This window comes from Ambystoma mexicanum, chromosome 11 (genome assembly GCF_040938575.1).
Source record: "Ambystoma mexicanum isolate Mex_15411 chromosome 11, UKY_AmexF1_1, whole genome shotgun sequence".
Taxonomy (NCBI): Eukaryota; Metazoa; Chordata; class Amphibia; order Caudata; family Ambystomatidae; genus Ambystoma; species Ambystoma mexicanum.
Genome location: NC_090934.1, coordinates 1056681079 through 1056705662, shown reverse-complemented (window position 1 = coordinate 1056705662; position 24584 = coordinate 1056681079). Strand labels below are relative to the sequence as shown.

General features: G+C 46.6%; 1 protein-coding gene across 1 annotated transcript in view; it reads left to right on the top strand.

The window, feature by feature from the left end:
* The window catches only part of RLBP1 (retinaldehyde binding protein 1), a 246605-nt gene that overhangs the window by 199682 nt on the left and 22339 nt on the right, over positions 1-24584 (top strand). Inside the window, exons 5-6 of the mRNA XM_069624301.1 lie at positions 649-827; positions 8367-8525. Coding sequence (XP_069480402.1) covers positions 649-827; positions 8367-8525 — 338 coding nt within the window. The remainder of the gene's footprint in view (positions 1-648; positions 828-8366; positions 8526-24584) is intronic.

Below are 24584 nucleotides of genomic sequence, written 5' to 3'. Positions count from 1 at the left end.
CATTCCACCGATTCAGCATGCCAGTGCAAATAAATTAAACGCATTGACTCTCTAAGCACTGTAATAATTTTTTGGGCCCATGTGGTTGCACAGCTGCTTTCTCCTTGCAAGTTCACAGCCGGAATTATGTCCCCAGAAACCTCAATGGCACATTGGTATAGGGCCCACATCAGAGCCGACACCTTGTCTGAAAGGGCCCCGGGCCATCCTAGGAAAACTAACATAGCAAGACATATAAGAGAGAGAGAGAGAGAAAGAGAGAAAGAAAGAGAAATAGAGAAGGAAAGAGAGAGAGAGAGAGAGAGAAAGAGAGAGAGAGAGGGAAAGAGAGAAAGAGGGAAAGAGGGGGAGAGGGAGAGAGACAGAGAGAGAGAGAGAGAGAGAGAGAGAGAGAGAGAGAGAGAGAGAGAGAGATTTTTAAAGATTTGACATAAAACATTTTTCCTATCAACCTAAAGCAGGTATAGGATGTGTGTCATGAAAAACCAGCCAATGATCATTTTGATTTTATATTCAAGAAGAGAAAAAAGTATTTTCTATGGACATTGCCATGTTTGATGTCAGACACACCCTGGAATTCAAGCATGTGGTGGAATTTCTTGTAACATTTCTCTTCCTTCCTCCCTGTACTTCTCCACAATGTCACAGGTTATGTGAATTTCCGGCAGCAGTACCCTGAACTCTTTGAAAACCTGACCCAGGAAGCAGTACTTAGTACAATTGAAGCCGGGTACCCCGGGATTCTGCACAGCAGAGACAAGCACGGGCGGGTAGTCCTGCTCTTTAAAATCGAAGATTGGGACTATGAAGAGATCACGTTTGACGAGGTGAGATGAGGCACCGCCCCAGAGCTTTTGCTTGAGGGTTTCAAAGGAAACACACTAAGTATAGGAAACCAGAAATTTCATGGTCATGGTTTGAAAACAACAAAAAAAACAATGAGACCATCACCAAATGTCTTCCCACTGATGTTCAGATCTGCCTTAGAAAGACTTTTGCTGCTGGTAATAGAGAAGGGTGCCATGTAGAGAAGATGTTAAGCACAGGAAGCACATGTAGATGGAACAAAGGGACACTCACTCTATGAAAATGTCATTGGTCCCGGCCATGTTGCATTTCAGTATTCTCACCCGGTCCCCCTCGGACAAAACACTAGGCTCAAAATGCCTTGGCTGTCCCATAAGAGCATTGCTCCAGAGAACACTGTTCGATCAAGCTTAGAAGAACTCCCAATCACAAACACACCTTAACTTCCCTCCCCCACCTTGGTTCAGCTGGAAGTTTTCGATGCTCGTCCAATTTAATGTCCAATTTTCCCTGTATCTGCAAAGATTGGGCTGCGCTACTAGAGATCATGCACAGGTCCAGTGATCCGATACACAGAGTCCTCCCCGCACCGTAGTATTAAATCGTGTTTTGTGATTGGAGGTTGTTTGTGACATGGCCTAATATTGATTGGAATAAGAGGTAGCTGCTCATGTGACTTCATTGCACAGCTCCCATAACATGTCTGGTTGCGAAATGCAGTAAAATGAATGCAATGTACAGTTTAGTATTATTGCTATTATTAATAATAGGGTATTTATTGAGCACAGACCTAACTTCGGGAAGCAATGGAGTGCTTTGCAAGTCATGGGGGGAAGTACAAAGCAACGGAAGGAGATTGCAAGGGATCAATACAAGGGGGCAGGGAGGCTAACAATGGGGTAGGAAAAGGGCAGGCAATTTGGCAGCAAAGGCTCTACAAGTAAAGAGATGGGGGAACAGGATAGGGCATATTACCCAGTCTCTGTTAGGTGGGTAGTGAATAGGGCGTGCTTATTATTTAGATACGCCCACACTTTCGTCTTGCAAGGCTTTCCTCTTGCTATCCACACAGCTGCAGTCCTCATTCTTCTACACAGTCAAACGTGGTCACGTAGTGAGCAAAGCATGGCCCCTGTGCTGTTCAAATGCACTCATTTATTTGAAATGTTTTGCATGCAACAGCATGGCAACTGTTCAGCTGGATCATGGGAATCAGCCCTGCGGACAGATGCTGAGAGGTCACCTTACTTTGGTGAACAAGGAAGGCCTAGCCAAACTACCCTTGTAGTGAAAGAGAACGCTTTGCGTACACCTTATTACTGCGCCAAGAACATGATGCTTAAGCCAAATGCTCTTAGTGATTAAAGTAGTGTTGAGTTTTATTGGTGGCCCTTTTGTGGTAACACGTGTTTCGGCACACTGCCTTTCTCAAACCAGGGCTTTTTCCTGTTGTGTCATTACCAAATGTTGCGATGGTGTCCAAAACGTTGGATATTACTGGGGTCAATCCGAACTGCATAGATTCTACTTCTCGCGTCGGTATAGCTAAGAGCGTTTGGCTTAAGCATCATTTTCTTGGCGCAGTAATAAGGTGTGCTCAAAGCGTCTTCTTTCATTTTTTGACTAACGGAGTAGGGGACCTCAAAGTCTCTGTTTTCTTTGAACACACCAATGCGAAAGTGCAAATTTGCAAAAACAAGGTCGCGGAGGTCTACAAGTGATATCATCTAAAAGGTTTCCCAATTAGTACCTTGTAGTGACACAGCGCCGCAAAGCTTAGAAAGTGTGAGAGTGGCGAAGGGTTCAGTTAAACACACAGAGCATTCTTAATGGCACAAGTTAGGCAGAATGCATAGAAATGCTATTATTTATTTAGGCCTTAGACAATCCCTTAGCAAAGAAAGACCACAGGTAAGTAATACACTAAAACATAAATCACTAGTATATACACATTCTAAGAGCACTAACACTTTAATTTGGATTGCAAGTAGGTCATTTTCAGATTGCTGTAGGATAGCAAAGCAAGTGAATAAAAGAACCAGGTAAGTAATCACCAGTTAGAGAACTCACATGAGGAAATTAAAGAAGTTAAAAACACCACGCAAAAACCTTAAAATATAAGACACTACACCTTAAAAAGTCCATCCCTATCTTGAAAGGAGAGGCCCAGTTCCCAAGAGTCACAGGTCCCAATGCAGTTCTCTTTAGAAGGATATGAGTCGTTTTAAGAGCCTGAAAAAGTGTTGGCAAACCAACAGGCAGTGTGCAAGGCTCTAAAGTACGAAATAATTGAAGAAATGTATGTAGCTGACCCTCTCCCAATCCAACCACCTTAGTGAAGCCCAGGGGAGAATCCATGTCCAGAGGTCCACCGATCATGGTCAGGCAAGAGAGAGGTAGGGAAATGACTTTACACCCATTTAACCATATGGAGGTGGGTGGTAGCAACAGGCATATTTACTCAACCCCTGCATTCTGATTCACTCAGGGACCACCGTAGAAGTTGAAATCACTGGACCCACTTATCTCATATCCGTGTTCCCTTTCGAGCTGGCCCAGGGGTCTTGGGTTCACTTTTGGCTTCGGTTTTGGGTCCAGCTAGTCGGCGGTTCTGTGCTCGGAAGGATTGGTTCTGAGAAATAGACAGGTGGACACCTCAACTAGGCTGAAGAACTACCACCACTCTGGCAACGACCTCACAGGACCCCCACGACATGATGCAGGAGGCAATGGCGAAAGTTGACCCTCATGGCGGAAGCAAAGAATCTGGTCTTGTAAGGCCCCTCTTTGTGTTGGAGAGCTGTAACTGCAGGGAAAGGCTTTTTTTGTGTCCAAGTCAGGGATCTGCAGAGTCCCATGGTTCAACTCGGGGCAATTACTGATGCAACGAAGTAGCCCAGGAAGAAGCTAGTCGGCCCAGAGGATGGTTCCGGGATGCTTTTTAAGGGATGCTTTTTAAGGACAGGATCCACACACAGCGGTCCAGGGGACAACTCCACAAGGAAGGCCTTCAGGAGATCAGCAAGGGAGCAGGGCTTCACCAGAACAAATAAAGAAAGCAATGCTGACTGGATTCCAACGCCAAGTTCCGGGTCTTCAGTATGTTGCTCCTCTTCGTATGGGTCTTACCTGCAATGATGATCTGATGAGCCTCCTTTTGTCCAGAATTTGAGCTGTATCCACTTTGACATGGATGTGGACTGGAACCAGGGAGTCACAACCTCCACGTTGGATCAGAAACACATATCACTGCTTTTTTGGGGGAAAACCAGAGCTTTTCCTGGGAAAGGCTTATGATATATGATATAGGCTTATGCTATATGCCCTTTGAGGGTAGCAAGAAGGCCAAATTACAAGATGGCTAAGGGAGAGGCGAAAATCATGTGGCATGGCCATTTACGAGTACATGATGCTCTAAACGGTTTTAAGCAGTCAAATGCAAAATTGCACAAGACAATACAGCAACAGTAAAACAAAGCTTCTGCCATGAGCCCATCCTGGACACATCATGCAATTAACCATAAAGTTACAAATAACAAAGTTATTGAGATACAAAGTGTCTCTAGAGCACTTCACAGTAAGGTGATGTTTGCAGGCAAACAATACAAGATACTTTTCCAACGGAGGGCAGAGTTCTCCTCCACTGATGGCCATAGGGACTGATCAGTGCCCCCAAAACAGATGAGCTTAGTAAGGCAAGTGAAGTAAAAAGGCTTCACTTTCCTCCAAAAGTCAGAAGAGGTTGCAGACAATAGCAAAAAGTTGGGCTGTCCCATTGATGTCTATGGAGGGAAAGCACGAAATAGAACATCTTTCCCAACACCAACATTAGGTCACTTTGTATCACTTGAACTCCCAGATCAGTGAGGTTCTTCAACCATGATGGATCTTTTCCCCACTGTAGATCACCTGGGTTGGTGGTCAGAGCTGGCCTAGATCAGTGTGGGGTTTATGAGTTCCCGAGCCTAGCTGGTGAGGGCCTGCACCTTTTGCAAGAGGGGATGAAAATGCGTGGTGATGGTTCCTTCAATAGAAGGGCTCATTTTTGGCACACGTGATGAGATGTGTCAAAAAAAGGTGCACCCGTTTGTTTTTCAAAAGGCATCTGCATGAGTGCATTCAGATGCCCTTTCCCACCTCCTTTGCGCATTTGCAGAAATAAGAGGGCATTTCAATGTGCGTCCCAAGTTCACAAATGCCATGTGCTTTGAAATGTGCAGAAATGAGGCACGGCCCCCCTGGGCCTGTTGAGGACAGGCGCAGGGGAATGCCTTGTTTGTTTGCATTTTACAATGACAAGCCCTTTGAGACTCCGGTACCTGAAATGCCCAGTGCAGCTGTGCCTACTCAAGAAAATGCCCCCGTCTCTGGAGTTTCACCATAAGGTAGAAGTGGTTATATGTCTTTATACCGAAATATTTTATAAAGAATGAACATATATCGGATATTTTATAATGAAAACCTTTATAGAGAATGCACTTTTTGGGGGGTCCCCCCAAACCACTGTTTCTTACCCCTAAAAACCCACCCCAACTGGTTCCCAAAAACATTTAACCCTTTACCCCACCTCTAAATGCATTCCCTATAAAAATGTTAGTTATAAAATATTCGATATATGTTCATTCTTTATAAAATATTCGATAGAAAGACTGTATAGAAGTAGTGGGGGCTCCGGTTCCTATGCAACCATACTACCCTTTCAGTATCTACAAAGGCCTGCAAAGCAACGTTGCTTGTGCAACTTCCGCTCTGACAAAATCCAGCTGCCCCACTGGTGCGTGCATCAAAGAAGAAAGAAACACCCAACACTGTAATCTCTGTGCCAGATCCCAGTCGAACCGAGCGCGGGTCGTCTTTAAGGATGTATGCATCCTCCAACAGGCATACCGGGCCACGGGCTCACAATACCTATCAAAATCCCGGATAGGAACCTACAATCGGCTTCCATTGGAGTGATGCACCCAAAAAGCTTCATGAGGAAAAGATGCAGAAACAAGTCATTGGCCCACACGTGTGGGGCATCTTACGAAAGGTCTTCACACAACAGGGAAAACACATTTAGAAAGGCCGATAAAAGTCCCTTATGTCTAAAAGCCTTCTCTAAATAAAGGTACACGAGTGCTACCTACTGTAGGACAAAGAGGCTCATTACGAGTTTGCCGGTATCCCGCCAGTATTACCGTCAAACTGTAATACCATTTCCGCCACTTGGTCTGACGGAATTACTGGCAGATTCCAAGTGGCGAAAACACAGGTAAATCCCCATTCGATGGAGTCTCACAGGACTCCATGGGGGGGATTTGCCCGTATTACCGGCACCAGTGTTACCGTGCCGGTTATACTGGCAGTTTTTTGCCAGTAGGGTGGCGGCTATACTTCCAGCTCAGAGCTGGAGGTAAATCTTCCACCCTACCAGCAAACGTATAGCTGGCCAGTCTGAAAAGGTGCTCGTTATTAGCGGCACTTTATTTTAGGACCAGTCAACTTGTAATAGGGCCAAGCGATGCGATACAGCGCGTAAATGTGAAAGCGGATTCCCCTGATCACCTTCACTCATCCTTGCATAGGCGCTACTCGCACCTGTAAGTCTCCCATCCTTTCCACGCCCTCCCTCCGTTCCCTTATGACTTCCTGCTGCTTTGGTTGGACTTCATTGCATGTACCATGGTATAGAACATCAATAAACAAATAAATGACTTGCCCTCCTTCATGGCCAGTGGCATATCCAGAGGTAGGGCCTGAGCGGGCAAGGGCCACACAAAATGTGTAAATGCCCACAAAAGAATCTGTAAATGCCAACTCAGCAGCGCAGTGTGGGCATTTACAGATGTTAATGTCACTGTGGTGGGTCAACTACATTAGCTTCAGGCTCCACTTGTTAGACAATCCTGGCTATGCCTCTGCTCATAGCCCAGACCCATATAAGAACAATATCGAGAATTATTGACCGGTCTGCAGTTAATAAAGCTAAAATATCACATTCATTGAATGCTCTAATTTATTTCAATCACTGACAATAATCGGAAAAGTAACTGAGGGTCTGGGAGGCAGAGTGCGAGGGAGAGAGTGAGGGCGCTGGCAAATGCTAGCAAGTGTGCCAAACCCTTCTAATGCACCCACCCCTCCAGTGGCCTGGGCACAAGCCAGCTTTACTGACCGGCTTTGCCGTCTATGATACTATAATGATTTACACGCGGGAAGTTCATGCCTTCTCCGAGGTAAAATCTTAAGCGGCTGCTTCTGATGGTCAGCACCAGTGTGTCCCACTGCAGTCTTGATCGCATGACACCCATTCATTAGGGAAGGTGAACGCCACACTCTACATGCACCCGAACTTGACACCCACCAAGCCGTGTAGACTGCCAGCTAAGCGGAGATGGGGTGAAACCGAGTGTGACCCTTTCTTTCGGAAGGACCAGAGTCGCTGTCACCAGAGATGAGCACCATGTGCTTTGAAGCCTGCGGATTACGCGCTGCCATTTCAAGTGACCCGAGTGATACCGCACTCTGGGAACCGCGCTACACGAGAGCCAGACACTGCTTCAGCACTTCAATCAGAGATTTGTAATCAACACAGAGTAGCTAGAACACAAAGTGAGTTTCTTAAATGTGTGTGTGTGACTAGAACTGCCCCACTCACTGTGACATTTAAAGATGACGCACTCCTGCACAGCAAACTCCTACGAAAAGGCGGCAGCAGCAGAATACAGTTCTCTCACTGAGGTGCTGCTGTTCTGGCAAATGCAGAACATGCACACTGCATTGGCTTCATTCATACTCTTCCTAGTAATTGCCCAAAGCATGAAAGGAGCGGTGTCCTCCTTCCACCATAAGCAGGGGTGAGGGAGCCTTAGAAAGGCGAGCCCCCGCTGCAGGGTTGTTCATGTAGCTTTCAGGCCACAGGTATGAATCTCAGCACCGCTGACTCCGCCTTTCATCCTTAGTAAAAGGACCACCATTGAGTTGGCTAGTGGCAACACCAAAAAGTACAGTGCCAAGAAACAATCCAGCTTGCGCTATATCTTATGTGAACTGATTAAGTATGTGTAAGGGCCATGATATTTGATGGGGGCCTGTGGAGTAGCAAGGCAATGCAGACACCATGTTACAACTTATCAATGCTGAAAGGATGGGGTTGCACCATAGTCCTAATGGGCGTTTTTTTTTTTTTAGACTGTTGTGCTATGGAATACTCTCCCGACAGATGTGGTCTTGCAGTTTCCATACACCATTTGGATCAGAGCTTTGAATAGTGCTGAGATGCATGGCATGTGTTAGTGCTAGCTTTTGCTAGTGGTATTAGTAAAAAAGTGAAACTGCCTGCTTTGATCATATCATCTGGAGAACAAGATGGTCTAAGGTCCCAGCCAAGGACATGTATGAATGTTCCTTCTGCTGGATCAGTAGGAGAATTTGGCAATTAGAAAAATGCTGCACTCAACTGGGCTTGCATCTCTTTTCTGGTCTACTACCCTTGCAAATATTTACGCCTCGGCACATGAAACTTTATATACATATATACACTTTTATAATGTTCCCCTTGGGTGCTTACCTTCCAGATCCTCCGCGCCTACTGTGTAATCTTGGAGAGCCTCCTGGAGAATGAGGAGACCCAAATCAATGGATTCTGCATCATTGAAAACTTTAAAGGTTTCACCATGCAACAGGCAGGGGGCATCAAACCTTATGAGCTCAAGAAAATGGTGGACATGCTACAGGTGAGATCCTATGGGCATGTGCCTTTAAGCAATTTGCTACCCATTGCTCCCTAATTTGGCAATTTCTTTCCCATCCCACCTTGAATAAATCCATTAAATATATGTGTTTACCATTTCAGCTGTTATGTCACTTTCCTCCCCTCTTGCGTACGTGCATCTATTAGATTTTTTTGTTTTTATTTCAGTTTTATAATGTGGTGATCAAACAAAGGCTTGTTTCTGTGTTATTAAGCACATTGGAGTTCGAACCCGTTGCCCCCTGTACTAAAAACATAGCATTATGCCATTCAGAAAATAAATGAAGGCCATCCTCTCTGAGGAGCACATTCTTTCTACCCTATAAGACACACCCTCCCAAAGCCCAGCCTGGTATCCATCCTGATGACCACCCTCTACAGTCCACCCTCCTGTTTCACCCTCATTTTTCTTACTGTTCCATGTTATCCGCTAACTGTAAATGCTACCCATTTCCTGCTTCCCTAAATTGTATTCTGGCCAGAAATGCTATGGAATAAGGAATGTTATTCCCAGTAAACTTCCAATGTGTGCATGCAGTTCCCTACTGGTGTTCAGAGCTTGGTAGCTTCCCAAACCTAGGTCCAGGCTAAATTCATGACTACAAAATGAATAAATAAACATACTGGTATATTACCATAGTCTCTCTTCCTCATCCTAGACATGAAAGATGCGTCTTTGGAAACTCACAGCTGTAATATATCAGTGAGTTTACATTCTGATTGCTGAAGCGCCTTGTTGCCCAGCAACAAAATGTTCCAAATGTGGCAGCCCACGTTCTTATTCCTAAACTGACGTGAGCCTATCTCTCCAACTCTGCAGTTTGCACTGACCTTGTGTGTCTGGTCGGTTAGATTTCAAGGTACTTTTCCTTATCCATCAGACTCATTGTGACAGTGCCCCAGCTTCCTGGCAAAACCATCCCAGCACTATCTACCTCTTAGGAATCTGTGCTGAGGTAGCTGACCGCTGCTGATGGCTCCTGCGGGTGAGAGGGTCTGTCTGGGAGACCAGACCTTCTCCTGGGAAATCTGAGTGCCCAGCTTGACCACTTGACATTCCACAGGGTTTTGAATGCCGTTCCTTACTGCTGTTTTCTGAACTCTGGTCTTCTCGCAGTGTACCCCTGTTGTGGCTGGTAAGGCTTAGCATCAGGATATCCCTTTAGAGGTGTAGGTCGCCAACATAGACCAACATGAATCCGCCTGTTGTCAGATTCTGCAAATCCATGTGACATGAAAAGGTCATAATGCCCAAAGGATGGTCCTGAAGAAAGACGAAGGTGGCGGAAACTTAGTATGTATGGCACAGACCTTCCATTTATAGATCTGTTCCAGCACAAAGAGGTACTTTGTGTAAGAACATAGATGCCACAAGCAAGCAAAGAGAAGACCTGTTGAAAGACGCATTATGGTCCTGGAGCTTGCAACAAAGCCAGACATTCCGGCGGAGCAATTTCAGCGCCAGCCGTTTCGGCACAGTGCTTTGGGTGCAGGTTCTTTTAGGCGAACCCAGTTGGCCGCCAAACAGCAGGCGCAGGAACCTACGTGCGGTGCCGGGATAGTAATGTTTGCTTAAATATATTGCTGCCGACAGCTCAACTCTAATTAGAGAGTGGTAAAAAGCGCACAACTAATCACATCGATCCCACTACCTCAATCTAGTGCTTAAATATATTGTCAACCGAAGGCCTGAAAAATGCAGTGGCTTGGAAGACATCGGGCCTCATTACAAGTATGGCAGGAAGGCAACAACGGCGCCGGTATCGCTACCGCACCGTTGCTACCATACCACCATACTAGGAGTTCTGCTCGCAGGTGCCCGTGCAGCCACCAGGTCTAACCTATGGAGCTCAAATGAGAATGGGGATGTACCGGGCCCGGCACCCGCGAAAGGGCATTTACCGGACCCGGCACCCGCGAAAGGGCCTTTACCGGGTCCGGCTGGGCCAGAAGAGCCTGGTAATTGCCCATTTGCGGGTGCCGGACCCGGATGTGAGTTTGGAGGTAGTTTTGCCAGTGAAACCGGCAAGGCTACCTCCAACCTCGTAATGAGGCCCATTGTATTTAAGCAAACATTAGGCGCTCAGTACATGTGACTCTGCAGTGTCCTGCATATCATGTTTGTGGGACAGGTTACTGATGGTTTCCTAGAAGTTGCTGATTCCCCTGTGCAGCCAGAGTTAAGGCCAGAAGGTCCTTTGCACTAATGGGGTTTGTATTTGGTGGTCATTCTGGAGTGTTATTTGTGAGTGGATCCCTGACGTCATCTTAAGCTCAAGCCTGTCTGGAGGGATTGCCCACTAAGAATAGTGCAGCCACCTGGAGACATTTGTATGGGATCAAAACGTTTCGACATTTTGTGTGCAAGACACAGGCTCTTCTCGTCTCCAGCAATCTTCGGAGAGGAAAAACCAAGGGGCTGGAGCAGGGTATGATATGTCCAATATCATTACATGTATGGTTTAGCTATCTGCTGGAAAAATACTCTCTACCTAAAGATGAAGTTACACCAAACCAAGAGGTCATCTAAATAGGTACCTATGGGATGAAGAGGACATTACTTGGGCCATTGGGAAAGCCAAGGCATCGACGGCACCGGGCCCTGATAACATTCCCCCAATATTGATCAAAAGCAACACGAGTGCTTTGCTTAGACCGCTGAAGGAATTATTTAACAAAGTCTCTCTCACAGGTAGGGTCCCAGAGACAAGGAGACAGTCTCTTATTATCCCCATTTACAAACAAGGCGACAAGGCTGATCCAAATAATTACAGGCCAATTGCTCTCTTGAATTCACTGGGAATTCAAGAGCAACAGTCTCAAGAGGATAGCTCAGGGGCAACGTGCTCGCCTTGGAAGCAAGAGGACGCGGAGCAACACAGGTTCAATCCGCGTTTCTGCGCTTAGAAACCTCTGGGTATTAAACACGTTATAAAGAACATATCATATCAGGTAAAATCATTGTGACCCTGTTGCTGAAGGAATTAACGGCTGCACTGCACTTATTGTCTCTCATTCAAGTAGGCTTTCGCTCAGGTCTAGGGACGTCACGAAATGTCTTCACAATGTCTCACCTACTGGCAGCCGTAAAAAGAGGTGGCGTAGGAACAGTCTACATGGCCTCTATAGACATGTTGAACGCGTTCAACACGAAGTAGAGGAAGGCTCTGGACCAAACTCCTTGCATGTGGCATTACTGTGCACCATGTCCAGCTTCTGGCATTGCTCCATACAAATACAACATTGAGGGTAAGGCTGAATGGGGAGGGTGCACTGACAAACATTGAGGTATTTGGGATATGAGGTTTCCAATAAAAGCTCTAAAGAGAGCTGGAAACTCTCCCTAAAAAAAGAATGTGCCCTGCTGTCAATCAAAATGAAGCGTATCTATTCACGGCTCTGTCGCTTTTCTTTGAGACCTCGCCTCTCATTCTACTTGCTCAAGGTGGAACCTACACTGCTATATGGCCTGGACATTTCCCTGATTGATAGGGTCCCTATCTCAACTCCATGCGGGTTTGTTCTGGAATACAACCCTTGGGTTGGCAAACTCACTCCCAAATGCCATCATAAGACACAAGTTTGGCCTGATTTTCTTAGCATTGAGAGCTTTGTGGAGGAAGATGGCCGAGTTTTCCAAGCTTTTGAATCCACCGCCATTCTCCTTGTATCAGAGTTGAGGGACAAATCAAACAAGGGACTCATGCTATACTATTACCAGCTTTAAACAGCGGATGTTAAATATTCTGCAGCTTATTGGTTCCTCCACGGAAGAACTTACAACTAATAAGTCCTTAACCAAGAGAAAGCTCTTCAGGTATGATTGGGTGGAAACTGCCGACAAACTGGGCTCGTAAACACTATGAGGAATGCGCAAAATGTACCACCAAAAGGGAAGACATTTCCAAATATATATCGAACTTTCCATGCCCAACATTACGATACTTGTGTACACTTTTCTGCCTGAATCAACTACCAACGCTGGACGTATAAGCAAATGGGATCATACACGGGGGATTCTAGTAGTAGATTTTGTGGGAATTGTGGTGACGAGGAAAGTCTTAAACATCTGGTGACGGTTTGTCCAGCCCTGGGGTAGGACAGAACTCCCCTATTGGGCACTGCTGCATTGACAGAACTCCACTGGATAAGATTAACGTGGGGCTCACAGCAAAGCTTGCCCTTTTTTGCAAATTATTCTGAAGAAAATGGAAAGTTTTAACAATGGACTGCTTTGATGTTTGACAAGTTCCCTTTTCTTCCCTTTCTTTTTCTTCTTGTACATGCGCCTCGTGCTTCTTTTTCTTTATATTATCATGTATGAATTCAAAGTAAAGGTTATGAATGTATATGTGAATGGTTTTTACTTTTGTATTAACTATATCACAACAAAAAAAACAAAGCATTAAAAACTGTTCTCCTCACGGCTTAGTCTTAGCCTCTTCTCCTGCACATTCAGTCCTGTTTCTGATTGTTAATGCCTAGAAACTGAGTTGGTGGTTTCAGCCCGTTTTACAAAACTCCTATAAAATAACATACCACATGCAAACAATCTAACAAGATAACAGGAATTTAGGTTTTCCAGCTATTTACTATATTTATTTTGTACACTCATTACTGCAGCTTGGGAATTACAGAAGGCACAGAAACTACTGGTGAATGGTGTTAGCACAGGGATACACGGTCCCAAATGCCAAACCTCTACAGAGCACTCAGTTTCACAATCTGTACCTGTTTCCATGGATACATTTTGACTAAGGTGTCACACGTACTCTTTAAATTGGGTGACTTATTCTTATTACAACCCAGAGGAGTGTTTGTGAGCCCGAGACATGTTGCGTAAACCCGACGAAGGTTTGAGGCGGTGCAAGAGTGGGTCCTAACTCACTGAAGCCCAAGCATATACAACTCTTAATCTACTGCCCTACAAGACCTTTAACAAGGACGTCTGTTGTTCATTTGGTAGCACGTCTGAACATGCAGGCTGTACTGTGTGGAAAGCGGTGAGATGGCTCAAATTATAGCAGAGTTCACACATAGAGACATAATAAATATTAATATTCAAATTGAGATAACAAATGTATTTTCAGAAAATATCTCCCAATAAACTTCGACGAAACGTTGGCTAACCCAAAGACATATTAATGGTAAAGGTTGTCGGCCATCATAATACAATAAAAAATGGGTTTAAACAACGAAAACACGAGTATGTCCCTACTGCAGTCGTCTCAAGCAGTAGAAGTTGTGAACATCTTCTTCTAAACACCATAGTCAGTTAGACATCTCTAAGAAGTACCTTATAAAGCTGGAGACTAAAGCGCTTTGATGAAGCCTGGGTTCAGTTGTGGGCACTTCCACACTTGGTTTCGTACCAAGAGAGAGTACTGCGCAAGTGAGGGTTTTTACAGCAACCGTGGACGGATGGACCAGGTATTCACTTACACATTCTGGGCGCCTTTGCAGGACTTTGTGTGATTCTGCAACACCTCTGCCACTGGTCCAAAGCAATGTTAACGCAAGGCCACAAAACTACACGAAGCTCTCAGGGTCTCCTCGGGGTGCATGCAATGAGTTGTTGCTCCAAATCACATGAGAAGCAGCTCCTCAGTCACGGAGAAAGCTGTGCAGCGCTAGATCTCCAGCTGCTGAACAGAGTTCAGACAACAGAGCTTTCTTCCTCACAGGGACAGTATCTAATGGCGGCTGATCAGGGTAAGCCTTAGTGTAGAGGGCTATTTACAGCGTCACCAATGCGGAATGAACTCCTCACCTCAAGAGGCGGGCCGGAGACAACCCATTTTGTGCAAGATAGTGCAGAGACATCATCACATTCAAGGAGGCTGTAACAGGCAAGATGGCGGCGGTCAGTCAGAAGAACTGGATCTGGATTGTAATCTAGTATTGAGTTGCATGGTCTCTTCAAGAACATATAGAAACGCAAAAGGAACGTGCCTGCCTCCACTTCAGAATTCTGATATTCCAGCAATGGACACTTTGTTTTCACAAAGATCTTCTATGTTCAATGCTGGCAGTTTTGACACATTCCTAGTTCACACATGACTTCTCTCTATAGCAGGATGAGGGGAATCTCCCAGGCAAGCCAGCCAGTCACACATTCCACTTGACAGGAGACATTTCCGTAGCCTTCAGACAATGATTTCGGAAATGTCCCAAATGAAAGGCGTCAACCTGCTGCCTGTTTACGGAGGCTTCCCAAGGTCTTGAAGGACATTAGCTTCTGACAATGTTATGTTAATGTTAAAGGATATTTGTACCGCGCACTATCACCACCGGAGTGGTCCCCTGGCGCTCTGCATAAGTGAAAGGTCGATTTATTTGACCATAACACATTAAGAAATAAAATAAACAAAGCACCAGCTTCTGGCAAGCTAAGCTGGGTTACTAGTACTTGGCTTTCATGTATGTACCCAAGTTCTGCTTTTCAGGAAAACATACCAGGAAGTTAACGAGGGGTTACAAATCTCTCCCCTGCAGTTCGATTTTCATTAAAGATTTATATTGAAAACTTAAGTCACTTGAACAATAAATTGCTTGTTTTCCTCGTTTCCTGGACCAGGCGATGACATGTCAATGCTTTATCACGATAGGATTGACCGTTCGTGAGGCTATTGGCTCTTAAGGAGCAATATCCTCGTTACTCGCTCTGCACATATTTCCTTCCAGTTTTCCTGTCTCTACTTTACTTTAGTTTATTTATAATGTGCATCCATAAACCCGTGGGTGTGAGGGCACAGACATGATCAAACAGAAACAAGCAACATGTATAGTCCAGGATGAGTGGGAAAGCCCTACTGCCTAGAGAAGACGCTGGGGGAGAGGTTACTCATCGGCAAAATACATTTGAGGTTTTATCCTGGTTTATCATAGTTTTCAAAAATCCGACGTTATCCAATTCCTGGCTGTTTTACTCACATTTCTTTAAATTCTGATGTTCATAGGCACACATGTATAATTGGAGGGCAGCACAATTACATTAAATTAAAATGCATGCTCTTCCACAGAAAGGGGACCTGTCAGGGGAAACCCTGAGGGATGGGAACTGCTTGGGCAGCCTTACTAGCTGTAGTGGGGTTCCGACTTGTGTTACTTAGCAGATACTGTGCATGCAGGTTTCTGCAATGTGGCAGAAGATTAAACGATCACTACGGTAAGTGGTGTCATAAATTGGGTCCAAATACAAACTGTCAGGGTAATTTGCAGGAAATGCAGGACCCTGAAGGCTACAAGCTAGGTGCCTTCCCTGTCCAGCATGTCAGCAATTCAGTGGGCAACTCCACGGGCTCCCCGTCGAACAACGCATTAGGTTCAAGGCACTATGTGTTGTGCATAGGGCCATCTATGGACTGGTTGCTGAATTTCTTCAGAACAAATTTGTTCTGTATACTCCTACTAGGCCTCTTCGATCTCAGCCTCTCAGGACTTTAGAACCTGCGTGGTTCAGGCTTACTCGCACGGGCGGATGTACATTCTCTGAGGGTGCTGCTAAAGCCTGGAATCAGCTTTTCTTCCCTCTGCGCAGTACTGAGTCTCACATTCAGTTCTGCCGTGCACTTGACAATTCTGTTTTAATCCTGTGAATTTTCCCCTTGCCTCTCGTTAGCGCCCAGATTCCTTCGGGCTTATGTTGCGCTCTATACATTTTATTAAGATAAGATAAGATGCATTGGACACCAGGTGCCCCATTTTAGGGATGAAAATGTAAAGAAAATAGAAATGCTCATGCTCTGCATGACAGTTTGCATTTTGGGCAATGCAAAGACACTTGTCTGCATTGCGCTTTTCCCTGAACCCAGTTTACAACAGGGATGGTAACGTGTAGGGGAAGGCCCCATATTCCTTGGAGAATAAGGGATGCACCGTACTGTACCTGTCGCACTCACGGAGCACCCACTAACTGCAAAGATCTATATGAAGAAAGTGATGTGTGCATGCAACATGTGTTTGTGGATCAGCCCACTCACAAAGTGGTGACTTTTACTTCCGTCTGTATTTGTCACACACAAAGGGAAAAAAGACCTTGTAAATGAGGGCATATATGTAGATGATATCCAGAGATTTAAATGGATATGCAGAGAGTTTCATTACTATTCCTGAAGACAGCTGACACAGGGATCACGTATGGGATAGATAACAGAAGAAGTTGGAGTAACAAGTGTGGATTGATGGAGAATAATGTATAGAAGTGACAGACAGAATGACCGATCTGGTTTGACGGGGAGCGGCCCGATAGCCTTTCATGTTTTGGGACCTATGAAAACATCCTAAATGCCTAAAAAGCTCCACCCATGTCTAGTGGGGTGTTAGGAAAGATTTCGTAATTGTAGGTAATTTTCCTTCCATGTGGCAACCCCTAAACATTTTGCTGTTGTTTTTCACCTTGTTCTCGACTTTGCCAGAGAAGTGCAGCCTTCTGCCGCACTCCTCTGGGCTTTCGCTCCTTTCTTACGGGGAAACTGACATGCCCTTAAAACAGTCAGTACCGGGAAACGCTGTTTTCCGTAGTTTCTTTTATCATGTTGCGGCTTTCGTGCAACATGACACAAGAGGGCACTGTAAGCTAAGTTACTGCTCTCTTGGGTCTCTAGCCTTCTACAGGCCCTAGATACTCGTTTAGCATTGTAACTGATCGGTGCAAGTGATTCACGGACGGGAATGGTGGTAGCGATCGTTTCTTGTGTTTTGAGCTCCTTTTGGCGTTCTAAGCGCGTTTTCCGCGCTTAACCCAAAATGGTGGCCTGGCTCCCAAAATGGCCAGACCACGAGGCTCCTTTGTCCTCTCCGCTGACCATCTTGCTCCCTTCACCTTCCCCAGGTTGAGCCGACCCGGAGCCTTCCTTATTTGGGCATGTACTTTCCCGCGAAACACGGATGCTTTCGCGGGCTTCTACATGCCTGGTGTGTGCCTCCAGGATGTGGGCTGGGATGTCTGGTCCCAATACACATCCTGGGTGCCGGAGAGTCTAGGGTGGTGTGAATGCCTGGGACCGCCGTGGTCCGTGATAGGTCCACGTATGGTGTGAGTGTTGATGAGCGGATCTCCCATTGGGTCCCCTCCGTTTTGGCGCGAAGGGAACTGTGGATAAGAGGGGGCTGGAAACACCCCTACCATGTCGATCTCCTGAGTTCTCACGAACGAAGGAATACAGGAGCCAAGTATCCTGTAACCAAGAGGCTGAACCGAGGAATCGCTGGTGACCCGCTGAAGGACTGCTCCTCTGCACTGCTGTCGCCTTGTGAAACCCTTTTCACCTTTGATTGAACCAGAAGGCCTGTACTGGTACTTCGACCCTTGGAATAGCGGGAACAGCTATTCTCGGCATCTTCACCATCTCCTGCTCGTAAGCCTTCGGAAGCATCTCTGGGCCATCCAGCAGACTGACCAGCTTACACAGGAGTCTTGCTCTGTAACCGCCGCCAGGTTGTGTAGTATTTCGAGTCCTCGTCACTCTCACACGCTTTGTACACTTGGCGTTCCCAGGTCTGAAGTGAGTAGTGTACATTTGGCTTAGATACACACGGCCGCTCCGTTGCCCTGCTGTGGTAACAAACTGTGCGGGTTTCTTCGTTTGGGACGTCTTTTACTCAACTCTGCTGCTGCAGACTCAACACGACGACGAGACGTCCCCTGCTCTTCTGAACCTGCCAGCGACTGAAACTGACGCGGAGAAGCCTGGGTCTGCTTGCATCGGGGACCAGTGAGTAGCATAGCTAGGAACTGGTCGCCCTCCTCAGGAGCCCATAGCTTTTCCCCGCTGTGTCAAACCAGCACGCCTTTCCGTACTCGCGCTCTGCTTCTGCCCACAGTGGAGGCTGCGCTTGAGTCGCGGAACTGTTCTTCTTCATTTGTGCACTAACCTGAACTGCCCGATTTCCCTCGAAGAGACTCCCCTTTTGCCAGTTGGCACCAGCGTGTGCAGGTACTTTTGAGCACAAGGCTCCACTCTTCGTAGGGCTCGGACTTCCTTCTAGTTAGGTGCCTCTGAAGGCGGACTGGGTTTAAGCATTATTTCGCACTGCCTGTTTTCCTTCCTTCCTTCCCTTTTAGTTGAACTATACATTTCGTGCGTATAACGCTTGAGACTTGTTGTATTTGTATGTATATTGTATTGGTATGGTATATGTTGGTTTACTAGGGTTATATTGTGATTTCTCGCTACGGTCATTGTTTTAAAGGCCTTCGAATAAATGTGTATATATTTTTAATATAACACCTGTTTGGAGTAGTTTGTAAGTGTCCTTGGTTTGTGTGCTCATTGCGGGATTTCAGTCACCCTCACCCCTCTTGAGACCTAGTCTTGACCGCCGCGATTGCTACCTTGATTGGTCTGGCTCTTCCAGAGGTTACCCTGTTCCAAGTAATTAGGTTGGCCTTCTGAACTTCTGCGCCACCAGGACAGAGTTCAGAAATCCGTCTTAACAAATTGGTGTACAGTGGTGGGATACGACTGAAGGTATCCAGTGTTGCGCACGAACTAAGGCATTTCAAGTTATTCCTACCAGGACACGTAGTGAATTGTTGTAGTATAACTTTAAAAAGGCCATAGTCCTATCTAACAGTATGGAAACAAATACCTTGTTAACTTTAAATGCTTCCAAATCAGAAACATTGAAAAAGATGTGTGCAGAGAGAGGTGTTTCCTCTCAAGCCACGAAATTGGATATGATCCAAAGAATCGTGGCGTGGCAAGAAGCGCAGCTTGACGCTATAACTTCTGAGGACAGTGCGGAAGGAGGTGGGGCTGCTCTCACTGGTAGAACCGACGGTTCTGCCGCTGCACTGATCCACCGCGACCACGAGGACAGGGAGGATGAGATGTCTAATGTTTCCTCTGCCAGTGCTGATGGGGAGGCTATGCTTGAATTCAAGAAGCAAGAGCTGCGGTTTAGGCAGAAGGAGCTTGAATTCAGCATAGCCAAACTAAAAATCGAACAGGCAGAAAAACAAAAAGACAGGGATCACCAGTTGGAACTGGCCAAGCTTCAGGTTGCAAATGGGTCCAAGGGTCCTGGAAATGGGTCTGGGGCCTCCTCTCATCCCCGGTTTCCGAAAGATCTGCTCAGTGTGCATGAGGAAAGGAATGACATTATGGACTGGCTGAATGCTTTTGAGTATGCATGCGAAATTCAACAAGTTGACAATGCTGATAAGATTGCCTGGTTACTCAGCAGACTGCCCCATTCTGGCTGTAGTGCCATTATGGAAATGTCGAAGGCTGAGCGAGCTGATTTCGCAATGTTAAAACAAACTCTCATTTTAAAGTTTGGGAAGACTCCGGCCCAATATTTGAAACGTTTCAGAGAGTATAAGAAAAAGGAAGGTGGTACTTGGGTATCTTATGTCACTGAATCCTTGAAAAACTTAACTGGCTGGGTCGAAGGTTATAAGGTTTCTACCTTCGAAGGCATGATAAATCTTGTCATGCTGGAACACATTTTTGCATCTTCTTCCCTGGAGCTTAAGCAGCATTTGGCCGATTCAAAGGAGATAGATCCTAAGAAGCTGGCCATTGCAGCAGACTTATGGGTGTCACATCGAGTGTCCCATAAGGACAAAACTCATCCTGGTAAGCAGGAGGAAGGGAAAAAGTCCAAAGATAAGGAGGGTGGAGAATCTGATAAATCTTCTTCTCAAAAGGGCCACAAAAAGAAAAATAAGGGTAAGACACAAAAGAACTCACAGGGTAGTGGAGGTCAGCCTCCGAAACAGAACTCTGGTTACAATAAGCCTCCCTATGTAAACAGACCCAATGGATCTTGTTTTGCTTGTGGAGCAACTGACCACGTGAAGGGGGATCCCCGGTGTAAGGTTAGACCTTTGGGGGTCCACTCCGCTAATCTGGCCGCCTCCTCCTACGAGGAAGAAGAGATTACAGGAGCATCCTTCTCCTCAGACTCATTTCCCAGCGGGATAGAGGCTGAGGTAGTTTTAGTTTCCCTGGGTTCTTTGGCGCCTAAAGTCGCAGAGGCTTATGCTAGGATTCCAGATAATACCAAGCACTACTTTAAAGACAGTGTGCTGATCAATGGAGTAGATACTCCAGCTCTTAGGGATAGTGGGTGCAGTCGCACTGTAGTGGATTCTACCTTGGTAGACTCAGAGGAAGTTGCCAGAGCTACTCTGATGCCCACTAAGTTGGCTGACGGCCCACTCCGTATGTTCCCAGTAATACCTGTAAATCTTACTTTAAATGGTACAGCAGTCAGGATTCCAGTGAGCATTCAGAGAAACGTCCCAGGAAAGGTCTTGTTAGGTAATGATCTCAGAGCTTTAGGGCTCGTAGGAGACACTGCCGAAAGACCCTACACACGGTCTCAAGCACGGGCAGCATTGGCCAAGACCAATACGCCGCCCCAGCCGAAGGGGAAACCCAAGGCGAAAGGAGTAAACAAGTCAAGACGAGGGAAAGAGAATATTCCCCCGAGCTCGCCTACCACTGCGGTGGAGGAAGTTGGTCAATCGCCCGAGCCTGACGAGGAGGTGGCGATGCCTGAAGTATTCGACCCCAACGATCATCCTGAACTAAAACACTTGTTAGTTGAAGGAGGTCCTGATGGGGACGAATTCAGTAAAGGCCAACGTGAGTGCCCATCTCTGGAAGGCCTAAGGAGACAGGCCTGCTCCCAGCTTGAGGGTGAACCTCCTGGGACGCATAGGATTTATTGAGAAGATGGACTCCTGTATAATGAGCCCACTGAGTCTACAGAAGGAGACCATAGGAGGTTGGTGGTTCCCCTTGCTGTTAGGCCCTTCCTCCTGCAGTTGGCGCATGAAGTGCCCCTTGCTGGTCACCTTGGTATTAAGAGGACCAAGCAAAGGTTATCCATGCACTTCTACTGGCCCAAGATGGGGGTGCAAGTAGAAAGTCACTGCAGGAGTTGTGCCTCCTGCCAGTTATCTGGTAAGGTTGGCGCGACAACCCAAGCTCCGTTGGTACCGCTCCCAGTTGTGGGGGTACCATTTGAAAGGGTAGGGATCGACATCGTTGGTCCCCTTGACCCGCAAACATCCTCGGGCAATAGGTTTATCCTGGTGCTGGTCGACCATGCAACCAGATATCCTGAGGCCATCCCATTGAAAACTGTAACTGCCAAGTCAGTTGCAAAAGCTTTACTTGGCATATTTACTAGGGTTGGCTTCCCTAAAGAAGTTGTGTCGGATCGTGGCAGCAACTTTATGTCGAAGTATATGCAGGCTACGTGGAAAGAATGTGGGGTCACCTACAAGTTCTCTTCTGCATACCACCCCCAGACCAATGGTCTGGTGGAACGTTTCAACAGAACGTTAAAGAGCATGATTGGGGCTCTGGAAGAATCTCAGAGAAGAAAATGGGATCTTCTTTTACCATGCTTACTGTTTGCCTACCGAGAGGTACCACAGGAGGGAGTTCGCTTCAGCCCCTTCGAACTTCTGTTCGGTCATCCTGTAAGGGGACCCTTAGCCATCGTCAAAGAGGGATGGGAGATGCCCACTCCCCCTGTTACTACCAACGTAGTTGATTATGTGCCAGGGCTCAGAAAACGGATGGTACTTCTGATGGGCTTGGCTAGTGATAAATTGAAGGCAGGACAAGCGCTGGTGAAACATTGGTACGACCAGAAAGCTTCCCTCATCAACTTTACACTTGGTCAGCAAGTCCTGATCATGAATCCCATAAGGCCTCGAGCTTTACAGGACAAATGGTCAGGCCCTTACACAGTGGTGGAGCCCCTGGGTGAGGTTAACTATTTAGTGGACCTTGGAAGGCCTGGACAGGCTCCAAAAGTGTTTCACATGAATAGGCTGAAGGCTTTCGTCCCAAGAGTCGAAATCGCAGCACTGCTACTGGCTTCAGATGTTGAGGAAGAGGAGTCTGAACCTCTCCCCGACCTGTTCCAAAGCGGTCCTTCAGATAGCTCCTTTGAGGGTGTCCGAGTGGCCCCTCACCTGACTTCTGATCAGCAGGCTGAGGTGAAAAGTTTGCTTAGGCAGTTTTCCCCCCTGTTTTCACAGTCGCCTGGTTTGACACCTTGGTGAAACATAACATAGACACAGGAGACAGTGTACCTACCAAAAGTAGGGGATACAGGATGTCAGACAAAGTACGGTCTTATATTAAGACCGAGGTCAACAAGATGTTAGACCTTGGGGTGATTGAACCCTCTAGTAGTCCTTGGTCCAGCCCTGTGGTTTTGGTTCCAAAGGCAGGCACTTCTGAATTGAGGTTCTGCGTGGATTACAGGGCTCTGAATGCTGTCACCAAGACAGATGCACACCCCTTGCCTCGAACAGATGAGCTGGTGGATACTTTGGGTGCCTCCAAGTACCTCAGCACGTTTGACCTCACTGCTGGCTATTGGCAAATAGCTTTAGCAGAACATGCCAAGGAGAAGACAGCATTTTCTACTCCAGATGGCCTTTACCAATTCCGGGTAATACCGTTCGGGTTGAAGAATGCACCTGCCACTTTCCAAAGGCTTGTGAATCATGTTTTGAATGGGTTGGACGAATTCTGTCTTGCATATCTGGACGATGTAGCAGTTTTCAGTGCCACCTGGGAAGACTATGTGAAACACCTTGGGATTGTGCTCCAGGCTCTTCAGAAAGCACACTTGACCATAAAGGCTAGTAAATGCCAGATTGGGCAAGGCTCAGTGGTTTACCTTGGACATGAAGTAGGTGGAGGGAGGATACAGCCTCTTCCCAGTAAAGTACAAGCATTACAAGACTGGCCTACCCCCACTACACAAACCCAAGTGAGAGCCTTCTTAGGACTCACGGGGTATTACCACAATTTCGTGGCAGACTATGGCACCATAGCTGCCCCTCTGACTGCCCTCACAACTCCAAAGAAACCCAAGAAGGTAACTTGGACCGACGAGTGTGAGAAGGCCTTCAATGGCTTAAAAGACTCCTTGTGCCAGGCCCCTGTCCTCAGGGCCCCTGATTATCAAAGACCTTTTATCGTGCAGACGGACGCCTCTGACACTGGGATAGGAGCTGTACTATCACAAGTAGATGAGAAGGGTAAGGAACACCCTATTGGTTTTATTAGCCGCCAGCTTAAGGACAGAGAGCTCAGATGGTCCACGGTAGAGAAAGAATGTTTCTCTGTTGTGTGGGCCCTAAGGAAGCTGAGGCCCTACCTCTATGGGACCCACTTCACTGTGCAAACTGACCATAAGCCCTTAAAGTGGCTAATGAACATGAAGGGGAAGAATCCAAAGTTGCTTAGGTGGTCCATAAGTCTACAAGGCTTCGACTTCACAATTGAGCATAGGCCAGGTGTCCAACATAGCAATGCTGATGGGTTGTCCAGAATGTTTAACCGACCTGAACAAGAGACTCATCCAGGGGTGGATTAGTTCCCCCTGTCCATAGTCTGGGAGGGGCGAGTGTTAGGAAAGATTTCGTAATTGGAGGTAATTTTCCTTCCATGTGGCAACCCCTAAACTTTTTGCTGTTGTTTTTCACCTTGTTCTCGACTTTGCCAGAGAAGTGCAGCCTTCTGCAGCACTCCTCTGGGCTTTCGCTCCTTTCTTACGGGGAAACTGACATGCCCTTAAGACAGTCAGTACCGGGAAACGCCGTTTTCCGTAGTTTCTTTTATCATGTTGCGGCTTTCGTGCAACATGACACAAGAGGGCACTGTAAGCTAAGTTACTGCTCTCTTGGGTCTCTAGCCTTCTACAGGCCCTAGATACTCGTTTAGGATTGCAACTGATCGGTGCAAGTGATTCACGGACGGGAATGGTGGCAGCGATCGTTTCTTGTGTTTTGAGCTCCTTTTGGCGTTCTAAGCGCGTTTTTCGCACTTAACCCAAAATGGTGGCCTGGCTCCAAAAATGGCCAGACCACGAGGCTCCTTTGTCCTGTCCGCTGACCGTCTTGCTCCCTTCACCTTCCCCAGGTCGAGCCGACCCGGGGCCTTCCTTATTTGGGCATGTACTTTCCCGCGAAACACGGATGCTTTCGCGTGCTTCTACATGCCTGATGTGTTCCCCCCGGATGTGGGCTGGGATGTCTGGTCCCAATACACATCCT